Source organism: Oncorhynchus clarkii, chromosome 17 (assembly GCF_045791955.1).
Source record: "Oncorhynchus clarkii lewisi isolate Uvic-CL-2024 chromosome 17, UVic_Ocla_1.0, whole genome shotgun sequence".
Classification (NCBI taxonomy): Eukaryota; Metazoa; Chordata; class Actinopteri; order Salmoniformes; family Salmonidae; genus Oncorhynchus; species Oncorhynchus clarkii.
Window position 1 is genome coordinate 17,510,830 of NC_092163.1, and position 18,188 is coordinate 17,529,017.

Below are 18,188 nucleotides of genomic sequence, written 5' to 3' on the forward strand. Positions count from 1 at the left end.
TTCTGTGTTAGATTCATACTAAACAATGACATAGCATTCTTTCACTAAGGAGGTAGTCACAGCAAACCCTTGCTCACAGCAGATCTTCTTTGTCTCCAAATTTGTCCATTTGACTACAATACCAATATTGATATTGATTTTAAATCAAATGAGCAAGCTAATCACTTGTTGAAGCAATTACACGCTGTAGAATAAAATACATCATAGGAAGAGACGCGCGCCAGTACCATGCAGTTCTGGGCATGCGCATTGCACTATATTCTGACGACGATTCAATGCCAAGATATGCGCAACAACAGACTGTTATAATGGAGGAATACTTGAAGTGAAAATTATGTTGTAATTCTCCATAATGAAGTCCGGGTGAGGGGTAAGCTTATATGCACCGGTAATAACCTGTTCCTGTCGTGTTTACAACCACTATAGTGCGCAAGTAGAAGAAAACGTCGACGCCACCAGATGTGCATGTTTTCGTCACCCTATTGCCTTTAAGTATTTACATGTAATAAATTACTTTTGGCATGTGGACTAACAATAACATTTCTGTAGCGATAGACCCGTGCACAGTGTTGTGATAAAGACGGCCGTATTGGCGTCAGCAATGTCTGCCTCAATCAAACAGCAGCAGGCTCTGCTGCTCCACATTTGGGCAACAGAAACAGCAGATAAAGTGATTTTTTGTCGTGGAAACAATTTAGGCCATGGCTGGTTTGTGAATGGAAATTATCTTAATAAACTATATAACTAGGCTACATAGGGCCTACACTATCCCCATCTATTATCTTATAGTATGTTAGGCACAAATAACATTCTAATAACGATGCTATTACTACATATAGATTAGGTGTATATTTCTAGTGTCAGATGGGCGTTAAGTGGGACAGCGTATAGATAGCCATCAGACGGCATGGGCTACTGTGTTAGAGGGAGGGAAATGCCGACAGGTAATTCAAGAAGGCCCAGGTGCATTGGATTGCTCTGGGTTGCTACAGGCTTTAGATCTGTGGCGGGACTGTCACCAGCAGCCTGCAATGACACATTCCACACCAAATATAGAAACGTAGGCCTAGTTACTGTTGCATTGTAGGGCTATGTATGTAATAACACTTCTCTTTTCTCCTCTCCTCCATAGTTTGTGAGCTAATCAAAATTGGATCTAAGCAATAACAAGAATCATGGTGACTAAGAAAATCCGTACGGAGTACATGAAGAAATTCAAAGAGCCGAAATGGGAGACGTTTTCCAAGTGCTACGAGGACTCGGTGAAGTACAGGTTGACCAGGCGGGTGATGGAGCACGCTCACAAACCTCTGTGGTTCTGGGAGGGGTGGGATACCTCGACCGGGTCAAACTCCAGCGCCAGTGGGCGGTCGACCCCCAAGGTGAGGAATAAAGTCGCGCCTGTAGACATCAAACTTCAGACACCACCAGTGAAGTCAGAATCAAGGGAGAGCCCGAAACCGAAGCCTCCTTCTGTGAATGGGGAACCAGAATTGGAGGCCAAGGAGTTTACCCTCTTGGATGCACTACCACCCACAGGTATCTATCTATCTTCTACCATTGCAAATACGTTTATACACCTGCATGTTGATCCTATTGTAATAAGACTATGCTTTTGAGCTACAAACATAAAGTTAAAAGGTCTTAATTTGTTAGGTCTATACACTGAGTGTTCAGAACATTAGGAACAACTCCTCTTTCCATGACATACTGACCAGATGAGGTGAAAGCTACAGTAGGATCCCTTATTGATGTCACTTGTTCAATCCACTTCAATCAGTGTAGATGAAGACAGGTTAAAGAAGGATTTTAAGTTTTGAGACAATGGAGCCATGGATTGTGTGTGTGCCATTCAGAGGGTGAAAGGGCAAGACAAAAGATTTAAGTGCCTTTGAACGGGCCAGCATCCCTGTGAACGCTTTCGACCACTTGTAGAGTCCATGCCCCGATGATTTGAGGCTGTTCTGAGGGCAAAAGGGGTGCAACTCAATAGGTGTTCCTCATGTTTGATATTGTGTATAATTCAAAATTCAAAAGGCACTCGCACATCTGAGCTATCTTTTTTTGCAGGTAACAGTTGAATAAAATGAGAAAAAAGAAGAAACCTGCACACTGTTCTTGATAGTATCACTGCTCTTTATTAAGCTTTACGTATTGGCCTCACGGCCTTCGTCAGAGCTTTTGACAAAAGAGCAGTGATACTATCAAGAGCAGTGTATGGGTTTCTTCTTTTTCTCATTTTATTCAACTGTTACCATGCACATGCAAAAAAGATAGCTCAGATGTGCGAGTGCCTTTTGAATTTTGTCAGCGCTTTTGATAAAAGCTCCGACGAAGGCCGTGAGGCCAATACGTTAAGCTTATTAAAGAGCAATGATACTAAGCAGTGATACTATCAAGAGCAGTGTGCGGGTTTCTTCTTTTTTTCTCAGTATAGTGTATAATAAAACTACATCACTTTCTGCCCATTCAAAGAGTCTGTAATAGAGAACGGGGGCCTAAACGAACCAGATGAGGGGACAGTTAACGGGTCAGTAGTACAAAATGGTCCAGCGGCTGAAACGCCAACAGATGAGGGACCAGCAGACAAGGCATCATCAGACGAGGAGCCGGTGAAGACTGAGCCTAAACGTCGCCACCGCCACCGCGTCCCTCGCTCAGAACCATGTCAAAGGGACTGTTCCTGTGACGACATCAAGCCTGCGCCTGTCAGGAAGCCCTCCAGAGCAAAGAGCCAGCCCCCAGCCATCACCACAGAGAAGGAGAACAGACAACCTTCGTCCCGGCTCGACTGGGCAGAGAGACACGCGTCATCTGCTAGGAGGTCTACAAATGAGGTAAGAGTGTGTGTGACTGTGTGTGTGAGAGAGGCTGGGCATATGTGAGGTTAGGAAAATGTTTGATATTCATTCCGTTTGATGTTATATAGACTTGCAGTTGGTTTCTTAGGCCAGACTAAGACTATAATGATCAAAACAGTCTAACATTATAGGAATACTGGATGAAAGCTGTGTTGCTTATGTAATGCATGCTTACTGTGCGTCAAACATCTATTCTGCAAATGAGATTGAGTTATTTCAGGGATAATAGATAGGAGGGCATTTTGAGTCTTTTGGCACATCTTCATGGAAAGGATTCCAGAGAAACGTATCTCATCATCCAACACTCCCCCCAGAAACTATCTATAATAGAAGAGTGGTATGTATTTCGGAAGTGAGCGCGGAGCGCCTATCCTATCTCATTGCCCTAACCTCCCGGGCACCTCTCGCTCTCCACAGAGTCGCACATCCGACGCATGCGTCCAGACTAGACGGGAGTCGGATAAACGCTGTTGGAACGTGGACCGCAGGAGGGCACGGTCCGCCGACCTGGAGAAGATACGGCGGTCGGAGTTGGCCGTGGTGGATGACCGTTGGATGACCGAGTACATGCGCTGCTTCTCTGCCCGGTTGAGGTAGAGCACAAGGATCATGGGTATTCCACCACCACCCGTCGACCGTTCTATTTTTAACACCATGTTTCCTTATTGAGGATTGGTTAACAGAACAAAATTATTGGATTGGTTTAGACACCAATTAGGGCCCTGAGGCCACGTACCCTGACTAGGAAAAACTCAGGTCCCTAATCATAATGTATGGTTGATTTGTTAAGTTGATCGCTGAGTTGGCGATATGCCACTTTTCTTCCACAAGGGATGACACAATCATAGTAGAATATTGGAAGATATGTAGTTATGCTTCTAGAAATTGGACTGGTTTCTACATGTTTATGCTGCTGACCACAGAGTATGATTTATACTGTATTATTAGACATTCCAAGCATGATGATGGTCTTTACACTTCGCTTTAGTTTGGTGGCATTTTTTACATTCTGTGTTGCTTATGTCATTAGGCTATATCACAAAGGCAGCTGTATAAAATCCAAATGTTAGATCAGGGGTATTCAACCGGGAGTACTGCAGGGGGTCCGCAATAATATATATACTAAAAGCTACAGTAGAAAATAGGAGAATGTTTTTATTTGAAACTTTATTTCTCTATTCCTAATATTGAGCAAGTTACACTCATTAGAGCTATTTACACTCATTGGAGCTAATTACACTCCTTGGAGCTAATTATACTCATTGGAGCTAATTACACTCACTGGAGTATCTGACATACTGTAGGCTTTGACAAAGCACCCGCTGGTAAGCTGTCTTGTCTTGGACATTCATTTTTGTGAACACATTCATCCCCCAAATGTTTGGAGGTACCTTTCCATCTAATAGGTTATGTTAGTGTACACTTCCCCTTCCAATTATAATGGGGGAGGTCAAAATAATGAAAAACTATCTTCCAAATCTATTAATTAAAAAATGTTGATTAATTCTCCATGCCATTCACATGGCAAGACATGCGGAGGAAAAAGCAAGCGTATGATGGGGGTCGACGGTTTACCTGGGCGGGGGTTCCTGGGGAAGAATTTAAATGTTTTATTTAACTAGGCAAGTCAGTTAAGAACAAATTTACAATGACGGCCTACCCCGCCAAACGCTGTGCACCGCCCTATGGGACTCCCAATCATGGCCGGATGTGATATAGCCTGGATTTGAACCATGGACTGTAGTGACGCCTCTTGCACTGAGATGCAGTGCCTTAGACCGCTGCACCACTAGGGAGCAAGGTTGAAAACCCCTGAGTTAGATGAAAGGACCAAACAATTATTGTTTTAGATATTACAGTATTTTCAAACGACTAAAAGCCATAGCCAAGGGGTTGTGGCATAGAGCTGCAGAGAAAGAAACTGCTAGCGGGCTAATATCCTGCATTAGCTTTATTGTATTATGTTGCAAATTTCAATCTAAATCTAGAATGCATTCCAGAGGATTGTTTTTATGAATATTTACATTAAAGCTCTTATCATTATTGTAGTGGACAGAATGAAATTGCAATGTAACGTGGTAAAGAAATGCCCTTATGTGCTACATTACCAAATACGCTTTTTAGAGTATGTCACTCACCATCACCATTGTCTTTGACAGGGTTTCGTAGGTTGACTTATTTGATGGTTATTCGTACTGAATTGTGATGTCAGTACCAAGTTCTGTATCTGTAATTTAAATTGAGGGCTATTTTGACAGAAATGAAGTGTTGTATTTGAAATCTTGGTTGTTGTGGGTTGTGAATAATGCTCAGTTTACATACTTTTCCTATTTTTTACAATGCTTATTCATAGTGCTATTCACTCAGAATGTTTTTACTCATAATGTATACTTTTACATTTCACTTTCACCAAATCATTCACTTTCACCTCTATCTTAGCTTAGGAATGGTTCCATGAAAGAACATTGGAATGACGTTTCCAGACTGTCTCATGGGGAACATTGTAGGACCCCAGCAGTTTTTTGGAGTGGGGAAATGGGTGTGGCTTTAATTGACTAATGCGTGTGCAATCTGATGAGACTTCCCTTGTGTCTGCCAGAGGGGAGTCTTTAGTGTGTGTGATTGGTTGTGGTTGTATGGGCAGAGAGAGCTCACTGTTAAGAAGATTACGGTCATCTTTATTCAGAGTGGTCAAAGTTCCATTGGTGGTCATGTGACACTTCCCTCCTATGTCAGCATGGATTGGCAAAACAACCCGAGTCATTCTTTACTTGAACACTGCATTATTTATAAGGAGTTATAGGATTTGATGTCAGGTTATGACCAAGTCATGAAAACTGAAGTGGCTGCTTATATCACAGACAGGTTTGACTAGTGTTTGTGTATTCATTGTCCTCTACAACATTCCTTTATGAAAATGTTCATTCCAAGAACCGTCTCTCAGGAAGGAATAAGACACTAATGATTTGTCTATAGACTTACTGTAACTACAATGTGAGGAAATGGGATGTACTGTTTCAGGGGTTTGGAACACACTGATTCAAAACTAAAATGATTGTTTTATATAGGACATTAATTGTTTGCACTCTCTGAACAAAGATTTGAGTTAATTTTATGTGTGGATTTGATTTGCATAAGATATTATTTGACCAAAAGTGATATGTGTATCATACTATAGTACATATAACCATGTTTGTGCTTTATTTCAACAGATGTTTAAAAAAAAAATTCACTGTATTTTTATTTGAAAACATGCACAATGATATATATTTTCATCCACTTTGAAACATTACTGTGAATTAAAATCATATTTGCATAGTTGAGTTGTATGCTTTTGTTTATGTTTATATGGGCATTTTAATAAACAACAACACTCTGTTTTTGCATGACCCCTATGACCCATAAGGACACCATTTGATCAATTAATACCAGTGATATTATACATGATTGGTTTTAATTAGATTTCACTCCTAACTTAGGATATTTCAACCTAAAGCCCTTTCTACACTGCTGCTCTGAGGTCTGTCTGATGTCACTGTCCTGCATTGGCACCAGGGTTAAGAGTAGAGTACAGTAATCTATGGATAGTATCCTGCTACTGTGGATAATATATGGATAGTATCCTGCTGCTATGGATAATCTATGGATAGCATCCTGCTGCTATGGATAATCTATGGATAGTCCCACCAACCTCCATCAATGTGAGAAATATATAACTACTTGTTTTAGTCAAAACAAGTACTCAAATTTGCTACCATATTGATTTGTTAGTGAGGTATTGTGATATTCGGAGACACTCCTTTATGTCACGTTTCTCTTTTAGTTAAATGACTTCTTGTTCGGTAAGGTCATCTGCGCTCTATGGTAATGGAAAGGTTCAGTGAAACGTTAGAATCACATACCAGATCATATTCTCCCTCTAGAATACTTCTGACGTTATCGCCCTCTATGACCCATGTGTCCCAGTGTAAGATACGGAGTACTGTATGATCCCAGTGAGGTGACCACCACAGCGCTTACAAGGCTGTTGTATTAAGTCGTCAGCCTGACACAATGACAGACTAGACAGGACCTTTCAGATGTTATGTATGATGAGTGAATTCCGGTACATAATACATCATTAGGTTCAGACAAAGGGCCTCTTAGTATGCAGATCTCCTGACAAAGGGTTTAGCACTGGCTATAAATACCAACCTGTCACATACCCACCTCCGGCAGCTGATGGAGAGCGACAGGGTGTGTATGTGTGTGCTCGCACATGGGTGTTTAAAAGAGACAAACAAATTGAATTTGCAGGTTTTGGGAGAGTGTGATGGTTCTCTTCTGATTGTTTAAAAGAGACAAACACTTCCTTAAATCTTTATGAGTGTGGCTATCTTTTCCTGTATGTGCGTGTGAGTGTCCGAAGTCAATAAAATCCAATCCCCGTTAACACAGTAATACATGAATTACAAAGTAATAGTGACAAGCAACTGCATACAGTGAGTCCTTCAATCAAAGCCAAGCACATTCTACTTGAGAATTCCACCCTCCAGACATCTTCCCACTCTATTTAAAGCCACCTGGCATTTCAAAAAGCAATAGGGCCAAAATAGGTGCCTTCAGGAACAGCACCAGCCGCCTGGGACTGAAAGGGGGGGGGGTGGTTTGGGCGTTAAATATAGCCCCCCCACGTATTCCTTTGCCAGCAGAGAAGGACCCCTCCCTAATTGACAGTGTTTGAAAAACGTGTCTTGGGAAAAGGGGTGGGCTCTGGGATATTGCATGGGGGAGTGGGAGTGGTGCAGCAGTATGAAATAGCTTGAATGGTCGAAGCTGGGTAAATTAGAGAGAGAATTGCTGCGTCAACAACAGTGAGTTGTGTCTGTCCATAAATGCAGTGGTTGCTTTGAGTGGAGCCGCTGAGCCACAGGAGGTCAGAACAGAGCCAGAGCTGTGGTCTTTGACTTAGGTCTTTAATGCTAGTCAGAGCTAATATGCCAAGTTGACGAGCACAGCTAAGAGGGGGGATGGAAATATCCCCCTGTGCCAGAGCAGCCAGGTCCTCTAAACACCACCTGTTGCTTCTAGGCTGAGGCACTCAATAGTACATCTAGAATACTATAAAGTCTGCTGTTTGGAGCCACTATGTAGTTGTGCTACATAGTTGAGGAATAGGTGTCGACCTACAGTACAGTGCAGTAAATATCTATATTATACGGATTAGGCATCTGAATGATGTCTTGAAATTCAGATAGTATGAAGATCTGAGACACTGTGTAATGTCTTCTCTAAACTCAGACCTGTAAACAGAATAAAGAGATCTCTGCCACTAATAAGATATGTGAGGTGATAGAGATGCGCTGACCTTAGGCAGCTTGTGGAGCATGAACTGCAGCTCAGCATTTGTAATGCTTTAGGGACATCTAGTGGCAGCGAATGTCGGTCACGACAACAGAAGATGGCAGGGTTCTCTCCACAAACTCCCTCAAAATTGAACAGGTTTTACATTAAGGACATATACGATTTTCTTATAACTTTGAAAACAAAGAATATTTGATATATTTGGAACAGAGTACACGTTGGAACAGACAAATAATGGATGAGTGAATAGGAATTTGAAGCTGCCAGCTGTCCCTGCCAAATGCCTCACAAGTTAACCACACCAGCATGTCAACTTTCTCAAGCTGTTCAAATCTTGGTGACAGGATTAAGTGAGTTCATGCACCTGTCCTCTCCTCCCCCAGTAAGTCAATAGGGACAGTACAATAATAAAACATCAAGAGTACTACAGAATATTGGAGGCATTAACTATGTAAAACAATATAAATAAGCATTTAATTTATAACAAAAAAACAAGATATCAATCACTAGGGCCGGACAAAATCAGTGTTCTTATCATTAACTTTATATCATTAATCAGTAAAAGCTTTCATGTTTTCTATCATTATCATACTTTATTTGAAATCCTTTAAATTATTTCAGCGTGCTTCAGAAATATCTCCACTTGCAGATAGTATTTGCCAATTAACAATAATAAATAACTTATCTTGCATCTTTGGAATGCATCTCTAGTGATATGAACCCCGTTCCCCAGTGATCTCTGTTCTCTTTATGGTAAAGCTCCAGCAGCAGGGGGACAGGGTCTGAGTCTTGCTTAGTCTTCCTAGGCAGACGGTCTTGGTTGACATCAGAGCAGGGCTAAGGTGTGATGGCACTCAGGGGACTGGGTCAGCCACCATATGCCCAGCTAATCCAATCCAGGTGGTCCTGTCTCGTTCTATTAGAAAGCTGCGTACGGCCTCCACCGGAGAACCACTACGATTCATCACCACGACAGACCTGACCAGGGATCAGGGAGGAAAGCCATACCAATTGATCTGCAGATTAGAGTCAGATTAGAGTCAATCTGACTGGGAAACTACAGTATCCTTTAGCTGTGTTTGGTTGGGATGTCCAGCAATGTCAACAACTGATACAGGAACTACTTGAACTTGAAAGAGCGATCATTGTACAGTGGGGCAAAAAAGTATTTAGTCAGCCACCAATTGTGGAAGTTCTCCCATTTAAAAAGATTAGAGAGGCCTGTAATTTTCATCATAGGTACACTTCAACTATGACAGACATAATGACCATTCCTCCATGCAGATCTCCTCTAGAGCAGTGATGTTTTGGGGCTGTTGCTGGGCAACACGAACTTTCAACTCCCTCCAAAGATAGTCTATGGGGTTGAGATCTGGAGACTGGCTAGGCCACTCCAGGACCTTGAAATGCTTCTTACGAAGCCACTCCTTCGTTGCCCGGGCGGTGTGTTTGGGATCATTGTCATGCTGAAAGACCCAGCTACGTTTCATCTTCAATGCCCTTGCTGACGGAAGGAGGTTTTCACTCAATCTCACGATACATGGCCCCATTCATTCTTTCCTTTACATGTATCAGTCGTCCTGGTCCCTTTGCAGAAAAACAGCCCCAAAGCATGATGTTTCCACCCCCATGCTTCACAGTAGGTATGGTGTTCTTTGGATGCAACTCAGCATTCTTTGTCCTCCAAACACGACGAGTTGAGTTTTTACCAAAAAGTTATATTTTGGTTTCATCTGACCATATGACATTCTCCCAATCTTCTTCTGGATCATCCAAATGCTCTCTAGCAAACTTCAGACGGGCCTGGACATGTACTGGCTTAAGCAGGGGGACACGTCTGGCACTGCAGGATTTGAGTCCCTGGCGGCGTAGTGTGTTACTGATGGTAGGCTTTGTTACTTTGGTCCCAGCTCTCTGCAGGTCATTCACTAGTTCCACCCCGTGTGGTTCTGGGATTTTTGCTCACCGTTCTTGTGATCATTTTGACCCCACGGGGTGAGATCTTGCGTGGCGCCCCAGATCGAGGGAGATTATCAGCGGTCTTGTATGTCTTCCATTTCCTAATAATTGCTCCCACAGTTGATTTCTTCAAACCAAGCTGCTTACCTATTGCAGATTCAGTCTTCCCAGCCTGGTGCAGGTCTACAATTTTGTTTCTGGTGTCCTTTGACAGCTCTTTGGTGTTGGCCATAGTGGAGTTTGGAGTGTGACTGTTTGAGGTTGTGGACAGGTGTCTTTTATACTGATAACAAGTTCAAACAAGTGCCATTAATACAGGTCACAAGTGGAGGACAGAGGAGCCTCTTAAAGAAGAAGTTACAGGTCTGTGAGAGCCAGAAATCTTGCTTGTTTGTAGGTGACCAAATACTTATTTTGCACCATAATTTGCAAATAAATTCCTTAAAAATCCTACAGTGTGATTTTCTGGATTTCTTTTCTCATTTTGTCTGTCATAGTTGAAGTGTACCTATGATGAAAATTACAGGCCTCTCTCATTATTTTAAGTGGGAGAACTTGCACAATTGATGGCTGACTAAATATTTTTTTGCCCCACTGTACATGATCTGATATAGGTTAATAAATAACATTGAGAGACTTTGTCAAAATGGCAGACACAAAGTAAGTTTATGGTTTGGCGTTACAGTTGCTATTGGCTGGTTTCTCGTAATCCTCCACAACATTCTCCAATGGTGACCTTTGACACTTGATGGGGGTTACACAGATGACACAGAGATCATTGTGAAGTCAGTCATTTCATTAGTAGTCTCCCCAGCTACTGGATTTGCTAATTCAAATCAATTCAGACTTGTTGTGCCCTCGTCATGACCTTGGAACACAAAATCTTGTCCTACCCGTAGTTAACATAAAGTATCACAAACGCTGAAACTCTGCATTTCATTCATTATCTTGCCAGCAATGATCATTCTTTCTAGTGCTTCTCCTATTTAGATATGAAATAATTCCATGAGTCTTTGGATAATACATTTACATTTTCCAACATATTATTGATCCAGGTCTGTTTTCCTGGGTGATATTATATATGGAGTGAAGAAAACTAAAGACTAAACACAAGCTTAGAAAAATGTCAAATCCTAAACAGCTGCTTGGGTGTTCAATCAATCTCTCCTCCCACACACTCTCCTGCCACAACAACACAGCTCAGCTTCTTCCACCAAGTCTCAGAGAGACTCTTGATCTTATCCGGGGTCTTCTTCCTCAGGCTCTGCCTCTGCTGGAGCTGCTGAACGTTCTCCACTGGCTGGATGCTGGCCAAGATGGCCTGGTCAAACGCCTCCTTCAGATTCTTCTGGGTCAGACCCGAGCACTCTACGAAGGACACGGCCCCGATATCCTTCGCCAGCTGCTGGGCCTCCTCGGTGCTCACAGGCCGCTCCTGATTCCTGGCCAGCTGGACCAGGACCTGGACGTCTTCCCTCAGGTCCAGCTGGGTCCCCACCAGGACCATGGGTGCCCCGGGGCAGTGATGGCGAATCTCGGGCGCCCAGCGGTCGGTGGCGTTGCGGAAGGAGGAGGGGCGCACCACACTGTAGCAGAGCAGGAAGACATCGGCATTGTGGTAGCATAGAGGGCGGATCCGGTCCAGCTCGTCCTATAGGAGACAGGAAGGGAAAAGTCTCAAGTTGAGGAAGTGGAAGGGTCAGAGATACCCAATCCCAAATTGATTCTTAGCCCTGACCTTACAGCATACCATGTAGATCTGATTCTGAAAAAACTACTGTATGGTTAGCAATATGGTCCACTAATACTTCCATTTCCCTCTGAGTTCAGGGCATATTGATTATTACACCTATCCAATCCTTTCAGATCTACAAAGGTGCCTATTAAGGAGTAGGGGAAGAGTTGATTTGGAATTGGGCATGAGTCAGGAAGAGCAAGGTCTGTGAGAGTCGTCCAAAAGGGGGCGATAAAGCACAGATAGCCAGAGGGGACAAAAGAAGGTATCGATTCTGGGGGCATGGACAGGAACCTCCTACAGGGGGCGATATAAGTTTGAGGATCAAGGGGGAGGGGAGGCAACGACTATGAGAGATATTCTGCCAGGGGGTGATAACTACTGACACAGGATCAGAGAGGGGAGGGTGTGCAGGGGAATCCCTACAGGGGGATACCAAGACAAGGGTAGAATGTGGAGGCAACCAATGTTGGGATAAGTGAAGCTGTGGAACCTAAACAAACTACTGACCACTGATAGAGAACGGCTTACATTAATAGTGTCATCCTCCATCCCCCATTTCTCTCATTTTGAGCAGAGCATGTGTAGAAAGAATAATGTGTTAGCTCTACCACTTACAATAGAATATCCTTGTTAATGTGTCTATAGGTTACTAACACTCATTTAGTGTTGGATTCAAAAACAACTTTGACTCACCTGGCCAGCCATATCACAGAGTTGCAGTCTCACAGGTTTTCCGTCCACCACAACCATAGCTGAGAAGAAGAAGATGGTACACAGATTTGTTATTGATGGTGACAGCATTTAGAATTTTGTTCAATGCCTACCTGTCATAGCACTATGCATCGGTGACGTTTACTTTGCACAATCAAAGTATATCAAATAGTAACCTATTATTGATTCAGAGAGATCTAAAAGAACACAAAAAAGCAACAAACAAAAACAAGAAAACATTTATAAAATGCAACATGTGGATAAATCAATTAATGTGTAAAACCTGTGACAAAAGCGGTCAAATTAACAATAACTCAACGTGATTTTTCTGATTTCTCTCATAAATGACCTGCAAAGTTGTCGAAAGCTGTTGGAATGTATTCTGTCGGATAACCATTTGTGGTGTAGCTGACGATAAGACTTGTCTTCCCCACCGCTCCATCTCCGACGAGGACGCAGTTCACCTTGCGCTCAGGTACGGAGCCCGACCGCCCACGCGTTGAAAGAGGAACGTCTCTGTTCTTGCCACGCCGTGGTGGTATCGGTGGAGCCGAATCCGAGATCCGACGGGGTTTCTGCACTCTTATATCTTGCGGAAGCATTTTGCCGTCGAATAACTGGCCTAATCCACGGGGAATAACGCTTCAATAATGCCAGAGCCGTCTGGGTCTCTGCACCTTGATATCCCATATGTTGGTTCCCTTCCCAAAGTCGATAGAACCAGCACGCACCTGACTGTCCGTTTCTGTCAGTAAGTCATAGAAATTTAGAGAAATAATAATACAGGTAAACTACAACTGAACTCGTGCAGTATACTGTAAACGCAAGACTGCCGTTAAATTTCTCCATGCCACATGGTCTATTGATTGGCATCATCTGCATCTGGTGTGTTAATGGTTGTAAGAGGATTTACTGCGCGCCACATGAGGTGCGGTGCGTGTCCCTGGGCTTTCAAAGTGAAACAAACTAAGATCCTTTGAAACTCTGATCCCCTGTAGTAAATCATGTGATCCACTTTGTCATTTACACAAGCAAATATGGTGAATATCTAAAACAAACGTGTAGACCTACATTGGTCATCTATTTTTTAAGGATAGGGTACACTGAATATGAATTGGTTTTATTTTTTCGTTCAATTTTAGCAACAACATAAGAAGAATTTGTAGCCCAGTCTAACAAAGTTGCATTATCCTTACGTGGAGTAAATGAGGACTCCCACATCAGTTTTAACCATGACACAGGCATACTACAACATAGTGCCTCTTGGTAGACCTTAGGCCTAGCAGAATGGCAGGGATGTGAAATCATGACTGGAGTATTAGCTGTAGAATTGATAGAAACATTGGATTTCTATCACTAGACTATGTATATGCTATTCAAAGTTGAACATATCTCTTAATTAACAGAAAACTGCATGTAGAGCCACAGCAGAAGTGAGTGGGAGTGAGAGTATGCACAGAGCAACAGTGAAACAGGGTGTACAGTGAGGAGTGAGACCAAGTGGGAGTACAGGAAATTATATACTGCTTTACAAAATCCTGTAACGTAAGAACTATAGTAGATAGAACATCCATTCTCAATCTATTATATTATAGTTGTAGAGGAAGCCCTTGTTATTCATTTCCACAATATATGTATATGGTGACGGGCATCTCAGGGCTTCATTGTCTACCAGTGCCAGTGATATTTAAACTTTTTATTCAAAGAAGATTCCTAAAATATGCAAATCAGAGACGTGGGATCTTTAACCAGGCGATGACTTCGTTTCATTAATAGGATTAACGAAGAGTCATGGTGAAAAGACAAAAGGTAGCATCACACAATGAGGACTGACACCCAGTCAGCACCCCACTTCTACTAGATGGTACTATAAACCTATCCTCTGTGAACACCATCATCATACAAAGCCACTATTCCACCCTTGGACAAACAATCTTCCCAAAGACCCACAAGCTGATAGACTAGACACCTAATCAGAACCTTTAGGGAGTGCCATGCGCCCTTTTAAGGTTTGCAGAGCTGGCAAATATATTTACTCAATTTTAGGGATTGGGATTAAGGGGCTCTGGGGCTCTTCCCCCCACACCCTCCCTCCCTCCTTCCTGCCTTCATTCCCTATCTTTATCCCTCCCTCGTGCTCTACCCTCTCACTCTCTTTTTGATGGGATCAGCTGAGCGACGCATTCTCTCCCTCTCTCCTTTTCGCTCCATCTCTCCATCTCTCTCTGTATCCCTCGGGGACCGGGTGCTCGGACTCTATAGTTATGGGCCGCGGCCATCTGTCAGCGTGAGGCGTTCACGCAGCCACCAGAAGGCCACAACATGTGCTGATTTAAATGGAAAATCCAACTTTCCCAGGACAGGCCTGACCCCGGCAGCCGTAAAACCCTCTGTACCCCCCCCCCCACCAGCACCATCTCCATCCCCATCAAACCAACCTGCCCCATCTCCATCCTCAGCCAGCTATCCCAGTCCCGGCCCCACCCTCCCAAGAAATACTGTCTGCATGCGAATCAGTGAATTAAAGCCCCACCCCTCCTCCTCCCCTGTATGGTGTATGGTAATGACTGTGCAATGTGCAGAGGGGGAACCTTCTTACACACAATGATGGATTTCCACCTTAGCAGCTGATGTTCCCAGGGTCGGACGGGTAGGGTGGGGTCCGGTGGGGTGGGCTACTAAAATGGGTGGGTGGGGTGGGGTGGGGTACTAAAATGGGTGGAGGGTGTGTCTTAAAATTCCTGCTGGTGTGAGAGCTAGGGATCAGCTGATTGGTAAAATTGATTCTAAAGGAAGAGGGGGTGTGGGTTTAGGATAGAGGGTAAGGTGGGGGGGTTGGTTGTCTGTGCCTGTGCTGCGGGACCCTGGGGGACAATGGGGCCAGGGCGGGGGTTGGGGAGAGGGTTGGGGCGGTGAGTGTCACACGCTTTTGCTTTGTGGCTCGGTCAACAGGCGTGTGCCACGGTGTTGTCTCAACTCCCGCGCCTGCTGTCCACCCAGCTCCGGGGATGGGGGAGAGGGCCATGAGAACCAGCCCTGGGTCTTTAATGAGGGGCGTGCTGGTTTTTATCAAAGATGGACAAGGCATCATTAGAATCACCATTAGAGCTCCATACAATGGGGGGACAAACTCCCTGAGCTATGGATGGGAATATCATACACAAATGCCTAAATGCTTATATGAGCATGATTGGAGATCTGCTGTACTTTATATTACATTCACTTTTAGGGTATATAACCTCTAATATTGCAGTGAGGAAGACTTATGGTACACTCAATGTCATTTTATAATTTAGTGGATGCAATACGCTTTAGTACTTTTGTTTTCAGTGTTTCTTCACCAGCTGTTAGTCTCAAAGTTTCAAATCAGAGGATGCTTTTTGGGATACACACCATCCTTCCAAAATATAGTTTTGACTGTAAGTAAATGTTCTGTGCTTTTCTCATGTGTTGTAATGGTTACTTTACAAACTTAAATGTTTTCCTTTATCATTTAACTCCATTCAATTCAATGAAAGAAATAAGACAACAGTCAATACAGCCCTATTATTCAGTACAGCTTCCAGAAACCACGTTATAGCATTGTTTTAATGATTATCTCATGATGTAATAACACCCAAATCATGACTCGTCTGTCTTTACAGACACTCCATTTTATTCACCACAGAGAGAGAATCGATATCACTAGAGGTTATTATGTCATACACCATATCCCACATGGTAGTTTGTCATCATTAACGTTTAGCCAAAAAAACATGTTGTGGCCCTTCTAGGACTCCCTACAAGTCCTTTATTTAATGGGTTCTGCTGGCCTGGCCAGTGTGACCAGAGAGAGAAGCATTGTCATAGTGGAGACTGTGACGCTACAGAGGTGGCAGCTGGCATCCCAGCTTGCAGGCCCATCTCGTCACAAAGGAGGGCCTTCCCCCTAGGGGCAGTGATTTAGGACAGGGGTCTCTGGACAGACCCTGGAGGGAACCCCTTATGAAGAGGACACTGCTTCTAAACCGGCCCCCCTCACCATACACCCTTCCATAGCCACCCTGCTGGTTTCCGCACCATGTAGCCTAGCTTACCCTCACCCCCCTCCACCTTCCACCCAAGCTCCCCTCCTCCCTCTTGGGACAGAGGCTAATGGTCGTGGTGCAGCAGGGAAGGGGCTGGAGAATTCCTGAGGTGTAGTGCTAACGCTAGCTAGCCATCCACACACAATGGAGAAGACAAGACAACAGGTGTGTTTGGATCCTCTGTCCAGTAGCAGCTGAGGGATGGGGACAGGGCTATTATCGCTATTATCTAGGGCTGCCAGTGGGCTTTCAGGCTACTTTTCCCGCTCATCCTCATAGAACAAAACCCTCCTCTGTCTTTAACCTGCTCCCGCCCTGTTCCTTGTTGTTCCCATCAGCCCCCTCTACTGAACCACAACTAACACCTGCCTGCTGCTGCCCCTGGCTTGGCCACTCCAGAATTACCCAAACGGCCACTTAGGAGATCAGCGTGATAAACTATGCTGAATACAGCTCCATTGCTTCTCTATGCTTTTCTAGTCAAGTCTCTAAAGCATGAGAAAATCAAACGCCTTGGTGTTACTACTTCAACTTCCAACAACAACAAGATACTTTATATTGCCCCTTTATTACATAGCTACAAACCCCATCTCTCAAATGAACAGTCTTAGAACAGATTGCATTGCCTGGCCACATGATATTGCTTGTGACAATGCCTCTAACAGAGCGAGTGTCCTGGGGGGATAGGGAGTATTTGGTTACCACACCCTTGGTCTATCCCATTGTGATTGGTCCGAGTCCCAGAGAGGTTGAAAGGGACATGTGTGCATATGTGGGCCGACAACGCAGGTGCCTACATCTGTTCATGGCTGGGCAGATGTCGTGGAGAGAGATAGAGAGTGACGGGAGAAATAGAGAGAGAGAGAGAGAGAGAGAGAGAGAGAGAGAGAGACAGAGAGAGAGAGAGGTGTCACTTTCCCATTCACAAGGTCTCTCTATTCATAGATTGTGGCAGACAATTTCATCCAGATTGCACCGGTTCAGAAATGAGAAAGACTGAAAAAATCTCGGAGGTACTACAAATGATCGTCTTTATAAAACTACGGCCATACTTTCCACATCGTTTTTCATAAGCAATAAAGATCATGCCTGGGGTAGTTCCTATTAGAACTAAACTAGAATGATACAATAATTAATCAGCCCCTATTTCCATGTCATGGTTGGAGTTATCAACACTAAAGAGTTGGGGGGTATCAAAAACCTATTTCTACTCCATGTACTTCACCTCACTATATCTGCATTGATTATGCACTGATTATATCACATATCACCATGAGTATTTGTTGTGTGTGGAAATGTGTCATACAAATGATCAGATGTTGAATTATCGATTTATGCATAGGGCCCGCATATGCTCTGATGCGCCAACGCATGGGCGTTACCCGTGGGGAACGTGGCAGATGTGTTTTTATAAACATTGGCACGCGACAGGCCACTGCTCCTTGAAAAACTTCGACGCATTCTCCTCCTCCCCCCTCCCCCCTCTGTCCCTCTCCCCCTCCCTCCTCT

General features: G+C 43.7%; 2 protein-coding genes across 4 annotated transcripts; one reads left to right on the forward strand and one right to left on the reverse strand.

Annotated features, from left to right (window-relative positions):
* The first annotated feature begins 254 nt into the window (after positions 1-254).
* Positions 255-6,177, forward strand: LOC139369607 (centriole, cilia and spindle-associated protein-like). Its single transcript, XM_071108863.1, has 4 exons — positions 255-370; positions 1,133-1,539; positions 2,476-2,837; positions 3,279-6,177. The coding sequence occupies exons 2-4, from the start codon at positions 1,176-1,178 to the stop codon at positions 3,456-3,458; spliced, it is 906 nt and encodes a 301-aa protein (XP_070964964.1). The 5' UTR covers positions 255-370; positions 1,133-1,175; the 3' UTR covers positions 3,459-6,177.
* Positions 6,178-10,760: 4,583 nt separating this feature from the next.
* Positions 10,761-13,452, reverse strand: LOC139369609 (rho-related GTP-binding protein RhoU-like). 3 transcript variants are annotated; one of them, XM_071108868.1, is made up of 4 exons: positions 13,007-13,452; positions 12,595-12,653; positions 12,430-12,459; positions 10,761-11,814 (listed from the first exon to the last, which is right to left on the reverse strand). In XM_071108868.1, the coding sequence occupies exons 1-4, from the start codon at positions 13,212-13,214 to the stop codon at positions 11,317-11,319; spliced, it is 795 nt and encodes a 264-aa protein (XP_070964969.1). In that variant the 5' UTR covers positions 13,215-13,452; the 3' UTR covers positions 10,761-11,316. The 3 variants fall into 3 exon arrangements, with proteins under 3 accessions (XP_070964969.1, XP_070964967.1, XP_070964968.1); XM_071108866.1 differs by having other exon boundaries at positions 12,962-13,452; XM_071108867.1 differs by lacking the exon at positions 12,430-12,459 and having other exon boundaries at positions 12,962-13,452.
* Positions 13,453-18,188: the final 4,736 nt, after the last annotated feature.

Excerpts from the sequence above, each read along its gene's own strand:
- LOC139369609 (XM_071108866.1), bottom strand. The coding sequence starts at position 13,214 with ATGCTTCCGCAAGATATAAGAGTGCAGAAACCCCGTCGGATCTCGGAT. Across the intron at positions 12,460-12,594 it reads TCTGTGATATGGCTGGCCAG|AAATGGGGGATGGAGGATGA; the intron begins GTGAGTCAAAGT and ends TCAAAATGAGAG. Across the intron at positions 11,815-12,429 it reads TGGAGGATGACACTATTAAT|GACGAGCTGGACCGGATCCG; the intron begins GTAAGCCGTTCT and ends TGTCTCCTATAG.
- LOC139369607 (XM_071108863.1), top strand. The coding sequence starts at position 1,176 with ATGGTGACTAAGAAAATCCGTACGGAGTACATGAAGAAATTCAAAGAG. Across the intron at positions 1,540-2,475 it reads GGATGCACTACCACCCACAG|AGTCTGTAATAGAGAACGGG; the intron begins GTATCTATCTAT and ends GCCCATTCAAAG. Across the intron at positions 2,838-3,278 it reads CTAGGAGGTCTACAAATGAG|AGTCGCACATCCGACGCATG; the intron begins GTAAGAGTGTGT and ends CGCTCTCCACAG.